The 19,006-nt window shown below is 34.4% G+C and overlaps 2 protein-coding genes across 3 annotated transcripts; one reads left to right on the top strand and one right to left on the bottom strand.

Annotated features, from left to right (window-relative positions):
- Window positions 1-5,637: 5,637 nt before the first annotated feature.
- Window positions 5,638-8,529, top strand: LOC109164315 (probable sodium/metabolite cotransporter BASS3, chloroplastic). 2 transcript variants are annotated; one of them, XM_019312957.1, is made up of 6 exons: window positions 5,638-6,253; window positions 6,814-6,909; window positions 6,992-7,298; window positions 7,624-7,871; window positions 7,985-8,224; window positions 8,256-8,529. In XM_019312957.1, exons 1-5 carry the CDS (start codon window positions 5,883-5,885, stop codon window positions 8,220-8,222), a joined length of 1,260 nt encoding a protein of 419 aa, XP_019168502.1. In that variant the 5' UTR covers window positions 5,638-5,882; the 3' UTR covers window positions 8,223-8,224; window positions 8,256-8,529. The 2 variants fall into 2 exon arrangements, with proteins under 2 accessions (XP_019168502.1, XP_019168501.1); XM_019312956.1 differs by having other exon boundaries at window positions 7,985-8,529.
- A 4,315-nt stretch (window positions 8,530-12,844) lies between these two features.
- Window positions 12,845-14,300, bottom strand: LOC109159274 (transcription factor IBH1-like). The gene is made up of 2 exons (XM_019307380.1): window positions 14,286-14,300; window positions 12,845-13,584 (listed from the first exon to the last, which is right to left on the bottom strand). Exon 2 carries the CDS (start codon window positions 13,522-13,524, stop codon window positions 13,045-13,047), a length of 480 nt encoding a protein of 159 aa, XP_019162925.1. The 5' UTR covers window positions 13,525-13,584; window positions 14,286-14,300; the 3' UTR covers window positions 12,845-13,044.
- Between the last annotated feature and the right edge of the window lie 4,706 nt (window positions 14,301-19,006).

Below are 19,006 nucleotides of genomic sequence, written 5' to 3'. Positions count from 1 at the left end.
GGCCTCAGTCGACGAGCAAGCCACAGTGCGATGTTTCCGAGAAAGTCAAGAGATGAGATTGGTCCCTAGGAAGACAGCATATAGCCACTCGTGCTCTTCCTATCGAGTGGGCAACCGGCCCAATCCGAATCTGAAAAAGCATGAACAGTGGAAGAAGGGGAAACTGAGAGTCGTAAACCGTAGTCTAAAGTGCCTTTGATGTACCGGACCACTCTAAAGTGCCTAAAAAGTAATGATTTTGTTTTAAAAGTACAAAAGTTGCTGCAACAAATTTGCAAATCCCTTTACCCAACAAAAATATATAAATGTTGTGGCAAATGCCACATCATTTTGCAAATGGGCATATTGACTGAGATAATCTCAGCCTAACATGACAGTTGTATAGGTCTAGTAGAGGTGGTTGTTGTGCCTGCCTTCATATGAGAGGAACAAAGGCGAGCATTGAGGTTTGAGAACCTACTATCCATCAACGAAATTAGCCACGGGCCGTCGCCATGATGGTCAGTGATTACTCTAAAAATAAAAGGATAAAAAAAATTTAATAATAAAAAAAAATTATATATACATAAAATCCACATAAACATAAAATACTACGTGTTAGCATACTTATTAGTGTCACACCATGAATAAACTACTAACTAGGTAATAATTGACCTTTGTCAACAAATCCTGGTAAATAAATCCCTCAAGTAGTTTTACACTCCAATTTGTTGTGTGATTTGAATACTTTTTTTTTGTCAACAAATCCCTCAAGTAGTTAATATGATTGGCCTAATTATATTATTTTTAATTATTTCATAGTATTAATAAAATATTTGGTAAATAAATATATACCATTATTTTGTATTATAACATTGATATTTAATTAAAAAATAATGCAAAAAAAAAGACAATGTAGTAAATATAATCAATTGATGAATTTGAATGTAAAAAAAAAAATTACATTGAAAAAAATAAAGAGAATATAACTAATGAAATTATTTATCTTATTTAATTTATTGATAATGAATAATTTTTTTTTTTGAATAAAGGCATTATAGACAAATAATTTTAAATTAAAGAAATGCATATTTATTATTTTTTGTTGTAGCTACTAAATTATTATTTAATTTAATAAAAGTATAATAGAGTACTAATTATGCCAACTTTGATTGAGATGAGATTCAAACCTAAGACATTTCTTATTGAAATCAATGAGTAAGTTAACAGTGAACTAATAAAAAAGAAAAAATTAAAATCTGATCAATCTGAATGATCCATTTGATTAAAAAATGTAACCCTCATTTTTAGCTATTATTAGTATAGTATATAGTATATATATGTATAAGATTATTCAATATAATCTTATACATAAATTATACTCCGTAACAAACACACAACAAATCAATAAATAAACTTATTTATTGCACATATTATATATATATATATATATATATATATATATATATATATATATATATATATATATATATATATATATATATATAATCAACTCGGCCCACACACAAAAGTTAAAGGCAACCCAAACGAACAGGCAACAGCCCATCCGACCTAGGTATAAATAACAACCCAAACCATAATCTACCCAGTACTAACCCTTCGTCTTCCTCATCTGTCGTCTCTCTCGCTTTAAGCCGACGTTCTTGTCCACGGTCCTCTGCGTCTCTGCCCTCCGGCGGCGGTCAAGCCCTCACACCCTATGGCCCTACCCTTGCTTCTCAGTCGTCTCTGTTTCTGCGTCTCACTCAAACCGTCAAACGTCACGACGGAAGGTACATCATTCCTCTATTGCTCGCTTCAATTTTGAATTGGGTGGATGGTAGAGTTTTGGATCTTTCAATAAGTTATTGATTTGAGGATTGAATCATTTGACATTTCAAATTTTCTATCTGGAATATCAATCAGAAATGGAAAACTGCGAATTACCAAGCGATCTGTTGATTAATATTTTGACCAGATTGTCCGTAAGATCTCTTATGCGGTTGAAACGTGTTTGTAAATTTTTCTATAATTTAATTAAAAACGATCATCAATTCATTCAAAAACACTTTGAATTTAGTCGAACTAAAACTGGTGGTGCTGTTATAGAGTTTAATTCTGCCGATGGTGAAAGTGTGCTATTTTACTTGGTCTACAAAGATTTAGAGTCTAATGAGACTAGATGCATATACCTAGACATGCCAAATTCAAGATTATTAAGATACATCAAGTGTTGTGATGGTATGCTATGCCTATTTGTTTGTAAGGATGCTATAAATGAAATTAATGGTGATTCGACTGTTGATGTTTTCATATTGAATCCATCCATTATGGAAATTATGGCCTTACCTTCAATTAAGGTGCCTAACAAACCACCTATCGAAGTTGTTCTAGGTATGCGGTTTGCATTTGGGTTGACTAACAACATGGTCGGGAAAGTTATCATGCTTTTGAGTTTTGAAGATGTAAAGTCGGATTGTGATGATAGTTATGAAATTGTAATGGTTTGTAGCCAAGTAGACGATTCATGGAATTGGAGGCAAATTGATGCTGATCCACAAGCTCCTAAATATTTATTTAGGTCTGTATATTTTGGTGATTTTTATTTCAAAGGAAAATACTATTGGTACGGTTTGTCTGGATTGATTTGGTTTGACATGGATGATGAGGTTTTTGGTATGATTAATACTCCATTTGAATTGAATATTAATTTCGTTACGTTTACGAATGAGACCATTGTGTGTGTTAGTCAACCCATTTTTCCCCCCGATGAACAGGGTAAGGTTTATTTTGACATTTGGTTAATGGAGGAAAATAATAATATTTTTAATTGGCATAAACAAACAAGGATACTCGTCACTAGCATGGGTGAACAGTGGATGCCAGTAGGAATTTGGAATCCAAGTGGCCATTTACTAATGCTTGTGAGCTATTTGAATCCGGACTACTTCATGAATGACTACTTCATGAATGGTGAGATTGAAGATATTCAAGATAGTGATGTTCCTTTTTTCAAGAACGGGCCGGATCTAATTTCTATAGATTTAGTAACTCAGGAAAAGAAGATTATTTATACAAGTCAAGAAAAAAAGAGTGCCATTAATATTGTTTTGAATCCGAGTGGGGATCTTCAAGTTTGTAAGAATGTTATTAAAGCTCCAGAGTGGAATGAGAGTAATATTTATTGGCATGTGGGAGCATATTCTCAAGTTTTCTATGAGAGTTTGAAATTTTTTTTAAAATAAAAATTAAAAATATTATGTATGGATGGGATGGTCTTTTCAAATCATGCCGTATATGGAATGGTGTACTTGATTCCTCCTAGTATTATTTTGGATGTATTTGATTTGAACTCGTGAGCTTTTATTTATATATATATGCCTGAGAGTATTAAAAAATACACATAATAATTTAGGGTTTAAAAATTACATAAAATTGTCTTGTCTCCTTAAAATATAAAAATTTTTATTTGTTATTTTTATAAACAACTAACAACAATGAGTTAATTCCAGCAATGGTCCTCTGACTATATTGATTTTTCAAAATTAGTCCTTTGACTTTTAATTTGAACACTTTAGGTCCCTTGACTTTCAATTTCTTTCCAATTGAGGTCCTTTCGTCAGAATACGGTTAATTGAAATTTAAATGAAGGGGTAAACTCATCATTTCACCTGCCTATGTATTATTCTTAGTATTTCTCCATTGTATACGCGATATATATGAAGATAATCTTAGTCGACTACTCGTGTGTGCGTTCCTCTATTATTGAGATGTTTACAAGGTATAACAGCAAAATACGAAGGGAGAAATACGAAGAATAATACATAGGCAGGTGAAAGGACGAGTTTACCCTTTCATTTAAAGTCTAATGAACCGTATTCAAATGAAATGACCTCAATTGGAAAGAAATTGAAAATCAAGGGACCTAAAGTGTCCAAATTAAAAGTCAGGGACTAATTTTAGAAAATCACTATAGTCGGAGGACCATTGCTAGAATTAACTCTAACAACAATCAACTATTTTCGTTGATAAACAACTAATGTGGCTATTTGTTAATGGACTAGACACCCATAATTGCTTAGATCTAGACCACGTAAGGCTAACATTATTCTTACAAATCTCTCCCATCTTAAAAAATAGGTTCCACTTTTACATCACTCAATTTGCAAATGATTTACTATTCACACTATATCCTTGCAAATCCAATCGATTTTCAAAGGGTAGATCCAATATATTAAAATAACATCACTTTGCTCTTACCAATAATCCCCACATCATTGAAATGGTGAAAACAGTTATTATCCCGTAGAATTATTGATCTCAGATCCCAACAATCTTTGATATGAGTTTGATTGCAGTGTACGTGACAGTCCATCCCATAGACTAATAGATCGAATTTTACCGAGCATACGCTACCGTGGTCGGCTTTGATATCGGACATAGCAGGATACGAGAAAATAGAGAGGGGGAAGTGACAATTAAATACATTGTATATTCACGCAAAGGTTTCAAGTCCAGATAAACAAATAAGCAACCTTAAAATTTCTTAGCTATTAACATCGTATATTTTGGAAAATACTATGTATCCCTATAAAGTTTTTATTAAGAACTTTTGATCTATAAAGTGTATAACTCGTTATATGATAGTCTGGATCCAGAGTTAGGCACCGAAAGTGTCATGACTATTTAACATATAAAGGAGCAATTAAAGCATAGCTCGACTCGCTAAAATGGATATATTATGAATCGAGTTTGTAGCTTATGGGTTCACGCATAGACCCTTTTCAAATATACTCTCCCATGATAGAAAATAGCACACGCTAAAATGGATATATTATGAATCGAGTTTGTAGCTTATGGGTTCACGCATAGACCCTTTTCAAATATACTCTCCCATGGTAGAAAATAGCACAGAACCCACAAGTACTGGTTTTAGAATGTATTGTGCAACCAAACTTGATATTAAAGTTCAGCACGTATGTCTGCAATCAAATTTTTTTTTTTAAACTGGAAGGCCGTGTTTTCCCTTTAAATGCAGCTTGCCATATGTTTGTCCCTAAATCTAATTATAAAATGCGCAAAACGCTTCACCTTATTCATTTTCCACTCCAAACTTTAAGTACAACTCTCCGCCTCTGGTATTAAGCTTCTTCCGTAGCTTAGGGTCGTTTATCAACATGGAAAACTGGAGAATTTTATAGAAAAGCATAAAATTGGAGAGGTGGAAGAATGAAAAATAGGACAAATATATTTAACTCTTTTAGAGTAATTTAATTACACTATTTACTTGATTCATAAGGCAAATATGACGCTAAATACCTTGTGATCTGATGACATCACTGTTATTACTTCTTTTTTTTTTTTTTTTTTCAAACGGAAGGCCTCAGAACATATACTATGTATAGGTTAGATTTTTTTTTTTTTTTTTAATGTAAACTACGAGGTGGTCCGTGTTTTTTCCTCTGTTCATTTAATTGTTCAGGTCTACCCGAGGAATGTATATGTTAGATTGTACTACCGAAAAAAATTTCTCCAGAGTTTAAGGGGGAACGTGGCAAACTGGCAGCACACAGCGTAAACGTACAGCAGCGAAACACAGGATTATAGAAATCAGTTATCTGTTAGCATTTGATACTCAGTATTAATTAATACCAAAAAAAAGTATATTTCCATCTCTGACCTATCTCTATCATCGTCTTCTCCCCCCCAAAAATAAGAATAAAAAAATAGAAAAAAATCTATCACCACATCTCCTCATCCATCACTGTTTCAGCTCAGTGCTGTTCCCCTGTTCATCTCCTCTCGTTCCTTCGCCGGAAAATCAATCGTTTCCCGGCGACGGAACTCAAACTCGCCGGGGAAAACTCACATATTCTACTCCTAACCCGTTTCCCTCACTAAAAATGTCAACAATTCCATCCATTTCCACCTCTCTACCTCTCAAACCGCACCTTAAGAGCCCCAAACCCCTGCTAAACCTCCCTAATACACGGAACAAAAATTCATTCCCGTTTCGGGTTCCAGAAACTTCCAGGCGTATTAGTGCCGGATTGCTAACGGCCGTTGCATGCTCAACTTCCTCGCCCTTCACCGGGAAAGTCGGGTGGCGCAGAAGAGACGGGAACTTGTCTTGGCTTTCTTTCGGTAAGAACCATAGGATCGTAGCAGCTGGCGAAGGAAAGGCTGATAGCTCGGAGGTGTTGTCGGCGTTGCTTCCCTTTGTTGTTGTTCTCACTGCCGTTTCCGCCCTTTCTTACCCTTCTACTTTCACTTGGTGAGAGAAGCTTGATTATCTCGATTTTTGTCTGTGTTCTTTATTTGAATTCTTTATTGGGTTTAAATGGTTCTCTGTGATTGTTTGTTTAGTTTATTAATGTTTAATCAATCATTGATATGAGTTTTAATGTATTCAGAGTTTACATTTATATACTTTGTTTAATATATAGTTTTGCCAGATTCTTCTGCAGCTCTAAAACCCACAAAATAAAGAATAATTTATCTTGAGCAATCTTGACTTGGTAAAGAGGTTACAAGTTTGACTCCCAAAATGGTAGCCGCTTATTAGCCTTCTTGATTTGAGCTGGTTAGGGTGTTTTATCTTTGATTATATTTATTGGTAGTTGACTTAGAATCTAGTTTAGAAGATTATGTAATCTTGAATTCTCTGCATTTCAGTTTAGTATACTGAGAATGAGGCATAATATTCATTTTCCATTTTTTATGTTAAGAGGATTCCTCTTTATTTGGGTGTCTTTTTGCTTGGATTCTCAGTACAAATGCCTTCTTAAAAGTGTGTAAAATGTTGGTTTGTGTAAATGATAGAGGAACGTGCAGGGTGTCGAAAGATTTGTATGCTCCTGCACTTGGAGGAATCATGTTGTCCATTGGAATCAAACTCTCGATTGATGATTTTGCTCTAGCCGTTAAGAGGTTCAAACCTTGTCGATTTGTGTGCTTTGGAAGTGATTTGAAGAAGTTTTTGATTGAAATCGTGTTGTTGGTTCCATTGCAGACCTTTGCCGTTATCCATTGGTTTTATTGCACAATACGTTCTGAAACCGGTACTTGGGGTGCTGATAACACAGGCGTTTGGCATGCCTAGAATGTTCTATGCCGGTTTTGTCCTCATGTCTTGCGTTTCTGGAGCTCAGCTTTCGAGTTATGCTAGCTTCTTAAGCAAAAGTGATGTGGCCTTGAGTATACTGTTGACCAGCTCGACTACCATTGCTTCTGTTCTTGTTACTCCTCCGTTAACTGGCCTTCTCATTGGCTCGGTTGTTCCTGTTGATGCTGTTGCCATGTCAAAATCAATATTGCAGGTATGAAACGAGACGAACTCTCTGTTGAATTTGGAAGATGGAATGGCCTGGCGGGTGGAGAATAATACCACCCGCCAGTTAGGCCGAAGCAATATGAAGAATCAAGGACTAGGAAATGTATATAAGACTGAAATTATATTGGTATTCTCTGTGTTTCTAATACAGAAACAGAGTACATATATATACACAAATACATAAGTGTAAATAACTACTCATAACTTACACCTATTCATAAACAGACACAACCCTATAGATAAACCTATCTATTTAGTTTTCAACATATGCATTTCATATTGTTATTATCTTATGTTTCTTCCATTTATAGGTTGTTCTTGTTCCGGTAACTCTTGGCTTAGTATTGAACACTTACGCGAAGCCAGTTGTGTCCATTCTTCAACCTATAATGCCATATGTTGCAATGGTGTGCACTTCGTTGTGTATTGGCAGTCCTCTCGCTATAAACCGGGCTCAAATTCTTTCTGTTGAAGGCGCAAAATTGGTTGGTCCTGTATTGGCATTTCACGCTGTCGCTTTCTCCTTGGGTTACTGGATCTCCAAAATTCCACTATTTAGGTATCAAATCTCTTGTTTGTGTCGATAAAGATTCCTAGTACCTGTGTTCCCTTTACATTCTTGGAACTTGCAATTGCCATCACTATTGCAATCCTAACACGTTAAACTGGCAGGTTCGATGAAGAAATCTGCAGGACAATCTCACTATGCACCGGTATGCAAAGTTCAACGCTGGCAGGGCTGCTTGCAACTCAATTCCTCGGGGGCACTCAAGCAGTTCCACCTGCATGCTCCGTGGTCGCCATGGCAATCATGGGTCTCTGTCTCGCATCATTCTGGGGCAGTGGATACCGGATCAGAGATTTACCCTCTCGTCTCATCCCCCGAGCTGGTTCTGCTGTCAGACCTTGATGACTGGTAGTAGCGTTTGTCGTCCCGAGCTAAACTGGTAGAAGGGCATCCAAGACAAGATTGTACGATGAAGATAACCATGATAGGAGGTAAGACCTCGAGTAAATACATTCTGTAGCAGAGATATATACTAGGTTGTGTTAGGGTAATGAAGGAGGAGAGACTATATATTGACTGAAAGTGTACAGTTTTCTCCTATTTGTACTTAGGCTGTTAGCCAGTTCAGTTTTTGAAATAGAAATGCATATTATATGGTTCTAACTGTGCAATATTGTGAGCTCAGTCCAGGGACATTGTTCATTGCACAGACTTGATATGTTCATCATTATTGAGCCAGATATTCACTGCTAGCTATCAAACTTAGGTTCTGATTGCTTGCGAGCTTATAATTGAAGAATGTTCATTACCGCGTAGCTTAATGTTCATCGATATATAATGATAAACATAGGCCCTATTTGGTAAAATATTAGCCTATCAGTCAATTTTGACTTATTTGACAACTATTAATTGTTTGACATGATTAAAAAATCAACTCCAAAATGCTAAAATTCAAAAAGTTACTCAAAGCAGCATTTTCAATTAACTTTTTGAGAAAAGAAATTATACCAAACAGCTAACAGTTAACAGCCAACTTACCAAACACCTTCCTACAATCAGCTAATGTTATCAATTAGTTATACCCTCTAATCAACACAATCAGCTAACAGTTAACAACCAAACACCTTCCTACAATCAGCTAATGTTATCAATTAGTTATACCCTCTAATCAACACAATCAGCTAACAGTTAACAACCAAACACCTTCCTACAATCAGCTAATGTTATCAATTAGTTATACCCTCTAATCAACACAATCAGCTAACAGTTAACAACCATTTATATGAAGGGAAAAGTGTAGTTCTAATTGCAGCTTTAACTATAATTAGTAACCCGTTCGGCGATGTAAGGGCTGAAAGTATTCGACCTGAACACTTGACCTCAATGCACGCCATACAACATCTAATCTAAAGATTAGATTTAAACCTAGGATTTGTTCCCGATCGTATTCGACAGAGAAGATAGCTAAATCGATCAGGAATAAGACCCTTATCATCTGCATTTGATCCTCGAGCACTAACCAAACGACGTGCGGTCACATCACATTAAGTTGTCGACCTCGTCAAGACACTTGGCATAGTCACCATGCCTCCTAACCCTATAGCATCCACGTTGAGAGCATTTCGGAACCTCGACATGTGTCTCCTCCGATCCTCCCGGGCACATTAATTACCTTGAAAAGGGGAGAGACCATTAACTCAAAATGGACATTCCCAATTATCCCATTCCCTTATTCCATGATCCTAAATATGTGGAAAATATCTAAAAAGTGTTCATACGGAATTTCTACGTAAATTTACGAAATTAAAACGGTTAGAAGGTTAGAAATGATATTAGAACCAACAAAACCACGCCATTTGCATAATTGCATCGGATTAATCATTCTGACCATAATTATCCAAAAATATTGCCCAACTATTCTAATCGTTTTCCTATACTTACCCTAACCTTGGTTCATAGCCACAACTTCCATGTATTTTCCAACATCTCTCTCATCAATCACCATCGCCCATCATTATCAAGACAATCCAACACGCATGTATACAATTCAAGTTACTGTAAGACTGCCCCGACAAAACATTTAAAAAATCTTGTATTTAAAATGTCACGAATTCAATTTTTATTAATACTTCTTTAGTTGATCGAGCTTATCGTATATGATTTTATATTACTTCTCTTATGGAGTTTATAAACTATTATAATAGATAAAATAGTAGCTGCAATTTTTCATCATAATACATTATTTACTAATCATTTACTAATCAATCTTTATATTTCGAAATATTTTACCAAGTACCAACTATCCCTATAGCTAAAAATTCGAATTCCATCAATCACTATTCAAGTTATAAACATCTTCAATATGTAATAAATTTTAATTAGATATACTTAAGTTTGACCCTCATTTGACCAGGAATCTCATGATTATTTACATAAACTTCACAAACTATTGTGTTTGGTTTGCATGCAAGTTTGTAGAGAACACGGAGAGGCATTCAATATTATATTTATTATTTGTAGATATTATCTGCATTATTTGATTTAAATCGATGTAATTTTTCGTTTCTTGATCATATAATTAAAAAAAATACAGGTATGCATCAAAAGGGAGATATAGTTAAATGTAAGTAATATGATTTTCGTATTTGATGGGGTTGTCCTACACGTGGCGCATATGCATTCTACAGTCATGATTGCTCTTTAATTTTAAGTGTCTATTTTTTCCTTCACTCTCATCAGACATTTACTTAAATTGACTGAGATATAACTCTAATTGGTCGAACACTCATCAAGGGTGTTACTAGTTTGTTATGTTAGGATTTAGGAACGAGGGTAGACGACCAGAAATGATAGTTTTTGATCGGTTAAGGTTGACCAATATGTATCGGTTGTGTATAACCATATCAATGATATATAATCCAAGTGGTGGGTTGTGTTTGCCCTGCCCACTCTTGACTGCTTTAGTCGTAAAACTGACCATATCAAAATGTTACGAGTTCAATCCTTGATAACACCTCCTCATAATCTCAACTGAGTTCATGTGTTTGTACATATACAACTTTTAGTTGAGACTGAACAGATTCTTTAAATTTTTCAAGAAAATATAAAGCAAGCTACGCTAAGCAATAATTGTAGGTCGTAGGCAAGCTAGCTGTAAGGCTGTAAGGTGATAGTTCAGTTGATATAATTATGCATGAAACCTCCTCTGACCTCTCCGCTCCCCGGCCCGCCAAGGATGTCTGCGTGGAAAACATCGTCGTCGTCCTCGGCCGACAACAGGCGACAAGAGTGCGTGAAACTAGCGGAGAAGCAGACGACTGACAAAATGTAATGTTTGTATATGATCATATCATATCATATCATTTTCCCCGGCCATCCCGTCGGTTCTGTTCATGATAGATTCATGCATGCAGATTACAGCTAGCTAGGTCAACAACAACAACATAGCCATCTACGACAATTATTGGACTTCAATTCATTCAATTCCATCGATCCCAATCATATCATCATCTATCATCTATCTTCTGTTTCACTGATCTGACAATTTAGACGGCCGTCGTCCTAGTACTTGTAAGCTATGCATGTAGTACTGTCGTCTCATATGAATTATGGGCTGCGGGCGTCGGTGTGACGGTACGTCCATCTAACCATTCTCATCTATCTTAAATTTGTTCCGAGAGTTATTTTGATAACCGCAAAGTTCCAAATTTGACTTCACTAAGTTATTTATTAACTTTTTAATTTGGTTTGTGTTGGATAAACTAAGTTGGTTTATTTCACCTTTGTGACCATTTTGCCCGATATAGTAGGCTTTACCTATAACGCAGGGCACTTTTGAGTAGCGGTTGTGAATGAACTTCTCCATAATTCAAAGAACATTATATTGTGGTATTTGATGAAAAGGTATACTATGATTATTGCATTTTGTTATATATTTTGGTAACTGCAAAGTTCTAAATTTGACTCTATAAAGTTATTTATTACCTTTTTTTTTTTTTTTTTTTTTTTTTTTTTGGTTTGCGTTGAATAAATTAGGAGTACATAAAATAAAATTGGTTTATCTTTGGCAAATTATATCGTGCACCAGGGCAGACAATGCATTCTGTGCGCCCTGACCCAAAACGACGTCGTTTCTCAAAGTTGGGGAGTTGACGCGACGGACATCGTTCCGTCGTCCGTCCAATCCTATTACTGTTTTTTTTTTGTTTTTTTTTTGTTTTTGTTTATGTGTATTATGTTAAGAGTTTATGTGTAAGAGTTTATGTGTATTATGTTAAGAGTTTAGGTGTATTATGTATTATGTTAGATTATGTGTATTATGTTAAGAGTTTATGTGTATTATGTATTATGTTAGGAGTTTATGTGTATTCTACTATACAATTATGTACACGATATAATGATTGATTTATTTCTTTGTGACCATTTTGTGTGGTATGACAAGCATCACCTATAACACATGACACTTTTGAGTAGCGGTTGTGAATGAACTTTCCCGGCCCATAAATCAAAGAATATTATATTGTGGTATTTGATGAAATGGTATAACCCTTTTATACCAGACATAAATTTTAAATTTAATATACTATAAAGAAAAATATCCTTAACCAAATATTAATCAATTCCACCCATGATATAAAACTCGATCAGTTCAAACATCCAATCTCAATTAAATACATTATTTTCAATTTAAACATTTAACCTTATTGTTGAATTAGTGTTCGCTTATTAACTTTTCCAAACTATTATTGATGGAGACTAGCCGGCTTGAGAGTCGAGACATCGTAGTTACATAGGTTAAAGGTTGATTAGAACAAATTCGAATGAGATACTTTATTTTATCTCATGAAAAACTTTTTATTTGTTGTATATACTCACTTATTGATTATATGATAATATATATTCAGGAGAAAATAAAAAATATAATATTATTTATTTTAGTGATGAGGAAACTGATCATATTCAATACTGGATGATGTCTACTGAGTAAACTCCGACTTATGACCATGACGATAAAGGACCAAAAGGACAGTAAATCAATCTAGATTATCCATATCTGATTAAATCAAATCAATAAGGCCAATAGACTGCTCCCACCATTATTCATACAATTGTACAACTTATTTAATCTGCTACATATATTATAATATATATATATGGTACGTACACCATCCATACAACCATCCATCATATATATTACAAGAAATATAAATATATAATATTATTATTAGGTGGAGAATAAATCAGCAATGCTTCTCATGATTTGTACCTGCGACGCCAGACAGGCAATATAATGCGCAGTTTCATCCAGCAAGCTGCCCAAATCCATAACCTCGCCGCCGGGCACCAGCTGCCGGAGCTCTTCCGTCGTTTCATCTCTATGGTTTCCGCCGCCGCCGCCCGCCACCGCCACCCTTCTCCTCACCGCAGGGCGGCGAAACCTGAGAAGCTGGGCGCGGCTCCACGCCCGCCTCGTCCCCACCGCGGAAGCCATGGACGCGTAGGCGGCGCGCTTCACGTTCCGGCATCTTCTGTAGTACGTAGTCATTTCCTTGTCGTCAGGCGGCGGCGCCGCCGGAGATGTAAGGGCGGTTGGGGTCTGGCGGCGCGTGGCGGCGAGCCTGAGCCTCCTCAGCGCGCGGAGGAAGCGGTGAGTGAACCTAGTTTGGATGGAACAGCGATTCCATTGACGATTAGGGGAAGCCATTAAAGCAAAGCTTTTTAGGGTTTCTGCAACTAACACTATATATATATACAGATTGTGTGTGTATATATATAAAGATTTTGGTAGTGAGAGAGAGGGGCTTGGCTGGTTGAGAATGGAAAGACAAAAACCAAAATAAAATTGATGATTCCAGTTCTGACTACTCATGCATGCATATCTCCTTGTATATAACAAAAAAACATGCCTTAATGCAGGACAAAGTTGTCAAGAAGTAACATGGGTAGAGAGAGAAAGAGAGAGAGAGAGAGAGAGAGAGAGAGAGAGAGAGAGAGAGAGAGAGAGATGATTAGAAATGGGAGGTGATGAGAACACAACACTGAGATGGGGTTCTTAAGAATCAATCTTTAATGGGTGTTTGCTTTATATTAGTGGTAGATGGCATGTATATGTAGCAAAGAGGATCGGAGGAATATATATAATATATATAATTAATCAAGCTCAAAATGTGTCTAGTCATCAACCATATATTTATTTATGAATATATTATTATTATTATTATTATTATTATTATTATTATTATTATTTTGGCATAATATTGGTATATGGATTATTATAGAAAAATTTCTTGTGCCTTAGCTTCTACCAAAAACGGAAAGGGCAATCAAGGGTTTTTTTTTTTTTCATTGAAAAAAAAAAAGATATAACCTTTTATAAAATTAAACCTCTATTTCCTTTGGATTTTTATTTTTTATTTTATTTTTACATAAAGGCACACAAGTAAGAGCCGCCAGAATCTTTCTCATATATGCGTATATATATATATATATATATATATATATATGATAGAAATAGGATAATGGATATATACTAACCCGCGGCCTAAACTAATTACTGCGACCAAGTTACGTTCAAACGCTTTAATATGATCCAAATTAAAGGCATTATAACCTAATCCGAAGTCCTGAACACACTACTTTGGGTCAGTTCTTAGGTAAGACTCAATTAACTTGAGATCAGAGACGACGACGACACCGACCTAGCTAGTGACTTGAATACTAGAAAATACCACATTGATGACCATGCATATATGTTACATATATATATAATAGGTTGGGGTTGTGAACCTTAATTAACTACAAATCAGACCAATCACCTGTTGAGGGTTACCTTGTCAAACCGTCAATAACATATATATTATAAGTAGATCGTTAGCATTAAAAGAATCGATCAATTCTTCTTGAGTTAATATAAGATTTAATTCTACCTGAGTTCCCTTGTCTTTAATAGCAAGGTTATTGTTTTTGCCATTTAACATCTTAGACTATTATCTCATCATGACTTTTTTTATTATTAGCAAGGACATTTTTTTATCTTTTTATATTTTCTTTTGTTATTTTTACGGTTTCAAGCGGTTTAATTGGTTAGGACTTTACTAAAAATCGGTTGAAAAATATGATTACTAAAAAAATACCTAAATTTTTAAACCAATTAAACCGGAAAAATAACAAAAGAAAAATATGAAAAGACAAAAATACCCTTACTAAAAATAAGGAAAGTCATGAGAATGACTAAAAGTGTCTAAAAATAATAGTCTGGGATGTTAAATGACAAAAAAAAATCTGAAACTAAATTTGGAATTGCTCTAAAGACAAGGGACCTCTGATGGAATTAACTCTTAATATAATTACAAATCATATAGTTTAATTAGTTTCCAAATTACACTTAGAAACATGAGATATATATAATAATGAATAGAGGGTGAGGATTTGATAACAAAGGTAGACATATAGCTAACCATCTTGGTTGGCGTGAATGGCCGTACACTCTCGTCCCTTAAAAGAGGTCGGAAGTTTGAACCCCTTCTTGTATAGAAAAATCAATATTATATGGTCAATACTTTGCCCCTTAATTAGACTAGCTCGGTGTAACCGAGGATTAGGCTGAATTAAAAGTACCTTATACAGTTAGAGTCTGCTCAGGATAAATATATAGGTTATAGCCTTATAGATATTAGATGCGGGCATGCATGAAATGATTATCAGGGTTTGGAGTCGGAAATGGCTTATTATGATCAAGTTTTTGTGTTGTGGACCTGCAAATGCCCAACCACCATATGATCGCACATGCTAGCTTCCACTTTCTGGTTACCCCACTTGCCTGCTGGACCTCCTTTTTTCTTTAATTTTATTCTCTTTTTTTTTTTATCCTTCATTTTTCCACTTATTACCTTATTTTTGGTTTGTGTTCATTATATTATTAAGCTTATACTCCAAACTACTTAATTAAATGTATGTCATTGCTCACGTCTTAGAAATTAGTGGATCGGATGAGATAAATTGTGAGAGTACTTCAACTAATTAATCTACAAGTCATACCTAAATACATGTACATTGGCCTAGTGTCCAACCATGCACCCTACGATTGTTAACAAAGTAAAACTTATGAAAGTATTTTGAGTTTGTTGACTAATTGACGAGTTATATTCCGAGAACTTGTGTTGCATTATTATTGTTATATGTACGTGTATGTACTCGTCATAACTCATGTATATACTAATATATATATGTATAATCCATGTACGATACCTTCGTATGTCATTGTTGGGTAGTTAAATAGGTGGAACCTAAAACCCTCATGAAGAAAATAAAATAATAAAAATGTGATCACCATTCAAAGAGTAAGTAGACGTGGTGAAGACCTTTTTTTTTTTTTTTTTTTTTTTTTTTTTTAAAATGCTATTGACTCTATTTGATCATATATATACTTTGATTATATATATAGGGTTGATTTAATTTGGTTCTTTAGTTATTATTAAAGTGGTAAATTTAATTTTTTTTGACTTGTTATTTGGTTCACGCTAGTCCGAAACCTCACCGAGCAAATCGTAGATTAGTAGTGAGGGAACATGCATGCATATATGTGCGCACTTATAACTAGATTGTTGACTAACACATCACCGCTGATTGAACCTGTTTACTACCGGAAATCTCACTATTTTCGTTCAATTTAACCATTGGACGAAAATGGGTACGGTGTTATTGGTCGGAAAATGAGTTTTCTATCAACATTTCGATCAAAGTGAAAATTCAGAATTTTCAGCAATAGGTTGGGGTGATATATAGTAAGATTTCACAAAACGCAAACAGAAAAAAGTGTGAAACCAGTATATATAAATACATTGTTCCCAAAAGATTGAATCCTCAATCCCAAAGACTATTGACATTTCGACCTGACAGTACATATAAATACATAAACGTGATATTGATGACATGGGCACTTAAAACACCACAATGACCAATTAAAAGTTACTTTTGACAAAATCTAACATAAAGATATGCTAATAATCAAACATATCATTCTAATAATAATAATTTAAAGATTGAATTGATATCGAAAATAACTAATGAATTGAATTGTCACTACACTCACAAGTGTCACCTCTCTAGAATAAAGCTAGTGTCATTGGAGTTGAATAAAGTCGGTTGTGAAGTAGCATTGATGATCAATAATATTGACTTTATTGGTTTATGGCAGTTGAAATTCTAAATATGTATATCACCCTTTTATCTTTGTTTATCCAAACATATGAAATATCATTTCTATTGTGGGGGATGCATAATGCACCTTTATCCTATACGGAAATACCCAGCTGACTCAGGAATAGTGATCCGATAAGTAATAAGAATAATTTTGATTTTTTTTTTTAATGTGGTTGAGTGAGTGGAATATGATTCTCGTATTTAAAAATTATTATTTTAATTTTTGCTAACATATTCTCGATCGAATTTGTCACATAAAGTTGTTCTAAGATGTTTTATTACCTGTTGTGTGTGAGATTTGCTCAGTGCATACCTTCATGTAGTGAATGTGGATTTTACTTAGCTTGTCACCCAATAAAAAATAATTTTTAATAAATTGTGCTTTGTTTGGATAAAATCATAAAATTAATTACTATTAATCATATCGGGTTTGGTTATTGTCAAGTGTGAATTTAAGTATAAAAATGAGGGCAAATATCTCTTCTTCTTTTTTTTTTTCTATACAAATATGAAATATGTATGAAAGTGGAAAATTTTTCACTTTTGTTACATGCATAGTAGTTAAGGGACCAAAAGTGATTTCACTTTCATACATATTTGAATTGAAAAAAAAAAAAAAAGATATTTGCCCTCATTTTTATACTTAAACTCACACCTGACAATAACCAAATCAGATATAATTAATACTCCGGAGTAATTAATTTTATCCACATGTATGGATATTTGGATACAATTTAACCCCATATTTTCTCCCTAAAATATTGAACTACGATGAACTTGATAAATGACTAGGATCAATCATCACTTTTTACAAAAAAGATTTATACTCATTTGAACCAACCTTATATGTGTGGAAAATGTTTCTTATACCTTATTCCTTGCTAATTTCTCCCCTCCTAAATTTTGTCCATGATATATCTTATAATCATTGAGTGTTGTAAATTGATTGATCCTACCAACTTTTAATATAAAAAATAACAAATTAAATAATACCAAATTATAGGGAAAATTATGATAAAAAATAAAAATAAAATTAAGGATGAATAGCATTGCTCTATATATTGCAAGTTTAAATGTAATGTAATCTCCGTCGTGACTCTCTTTCTTGTCCGCCTCTCCCATTCGTAGCTACCTAATTAATGTTATCCACCCTTCACCGTGCAGCTGTAAAGAGAATATTGCCACCACTTCAACAGTTAACTCCATCGTTTATATATATATATATATATATATATATATATATATATATATATATATATATATAGGGAAGGGATCAGGTACATTTGTTGCTTCCCGTGCGGTTGTGCGGTGGATTAATGTGCGTGAGTGTTATGCTCAATATGCTTCAGATTTGTACTTAATGTGCGTCATGTTAATATGCGTGAGTTTTGTACTTAATGTGCCAAAGTATTGTGCTTAATATGCGTGAGATTTGTGCTTAATGTGCGTGAGTAATAAGAGAATTTTCAACAATCTGGAAACATTAATCCGAGGAACCTCTTGCAGACCAATCACCAGTAGATCAAAATTCTCTGTTTCTTTCCCCTAGTTTTTCTATGTCCTCCCTACTCACCTTCACCATAGCAGAATAAATCAATAAATAAATAAATAAACAAATCTGACATGATGGAATTGAAGCAAACAACAGAAGTTCCAGATTTTCGCACCAAGATCAGTCTGCATAGACCATTGATAAGGATAGAATTTGTGCATGTATTCACTTTGGGAAGCTTTTATTTCATTGTAAACATCAGTAAAGCAGAGCAACACACTATTCACTTTGGGAAGTAGTGCTGGGGATGGGGAAGAAGCTGATAACCATATTTTCTGCTGCATTTTACACATTCACGCACATTAAGTACAAATCTCAGGCACATTAGACACAATACTCACGCACATTAATAACTGCACAACCGCACGGGAACCTTTCACTATATATATATATATATATATATATATATATATATATATATATATATATATAA

This window comes from Ipomoea nil, unplaced genomic scaffold (genome assembly GCF_001879475.1).
Source record: "Ipomoea nil cultivar Tokyo-kokei standard unplaced genomic scaffold, Asagao_1.1 scaffold0302, whole genome shotgun sequence".
Taxonomy (NCBI): Eukaryota; Viridiplantae; Streptophyta; class Magnoliopsida; order Solanales; family Convolvulaceae; genus Ipomoea; species Ipomoea nil.
Note: the sequence above shows the minus strand (reverse complement) of the source record. Positions and strands in the feature narration are given on the sequence as shown.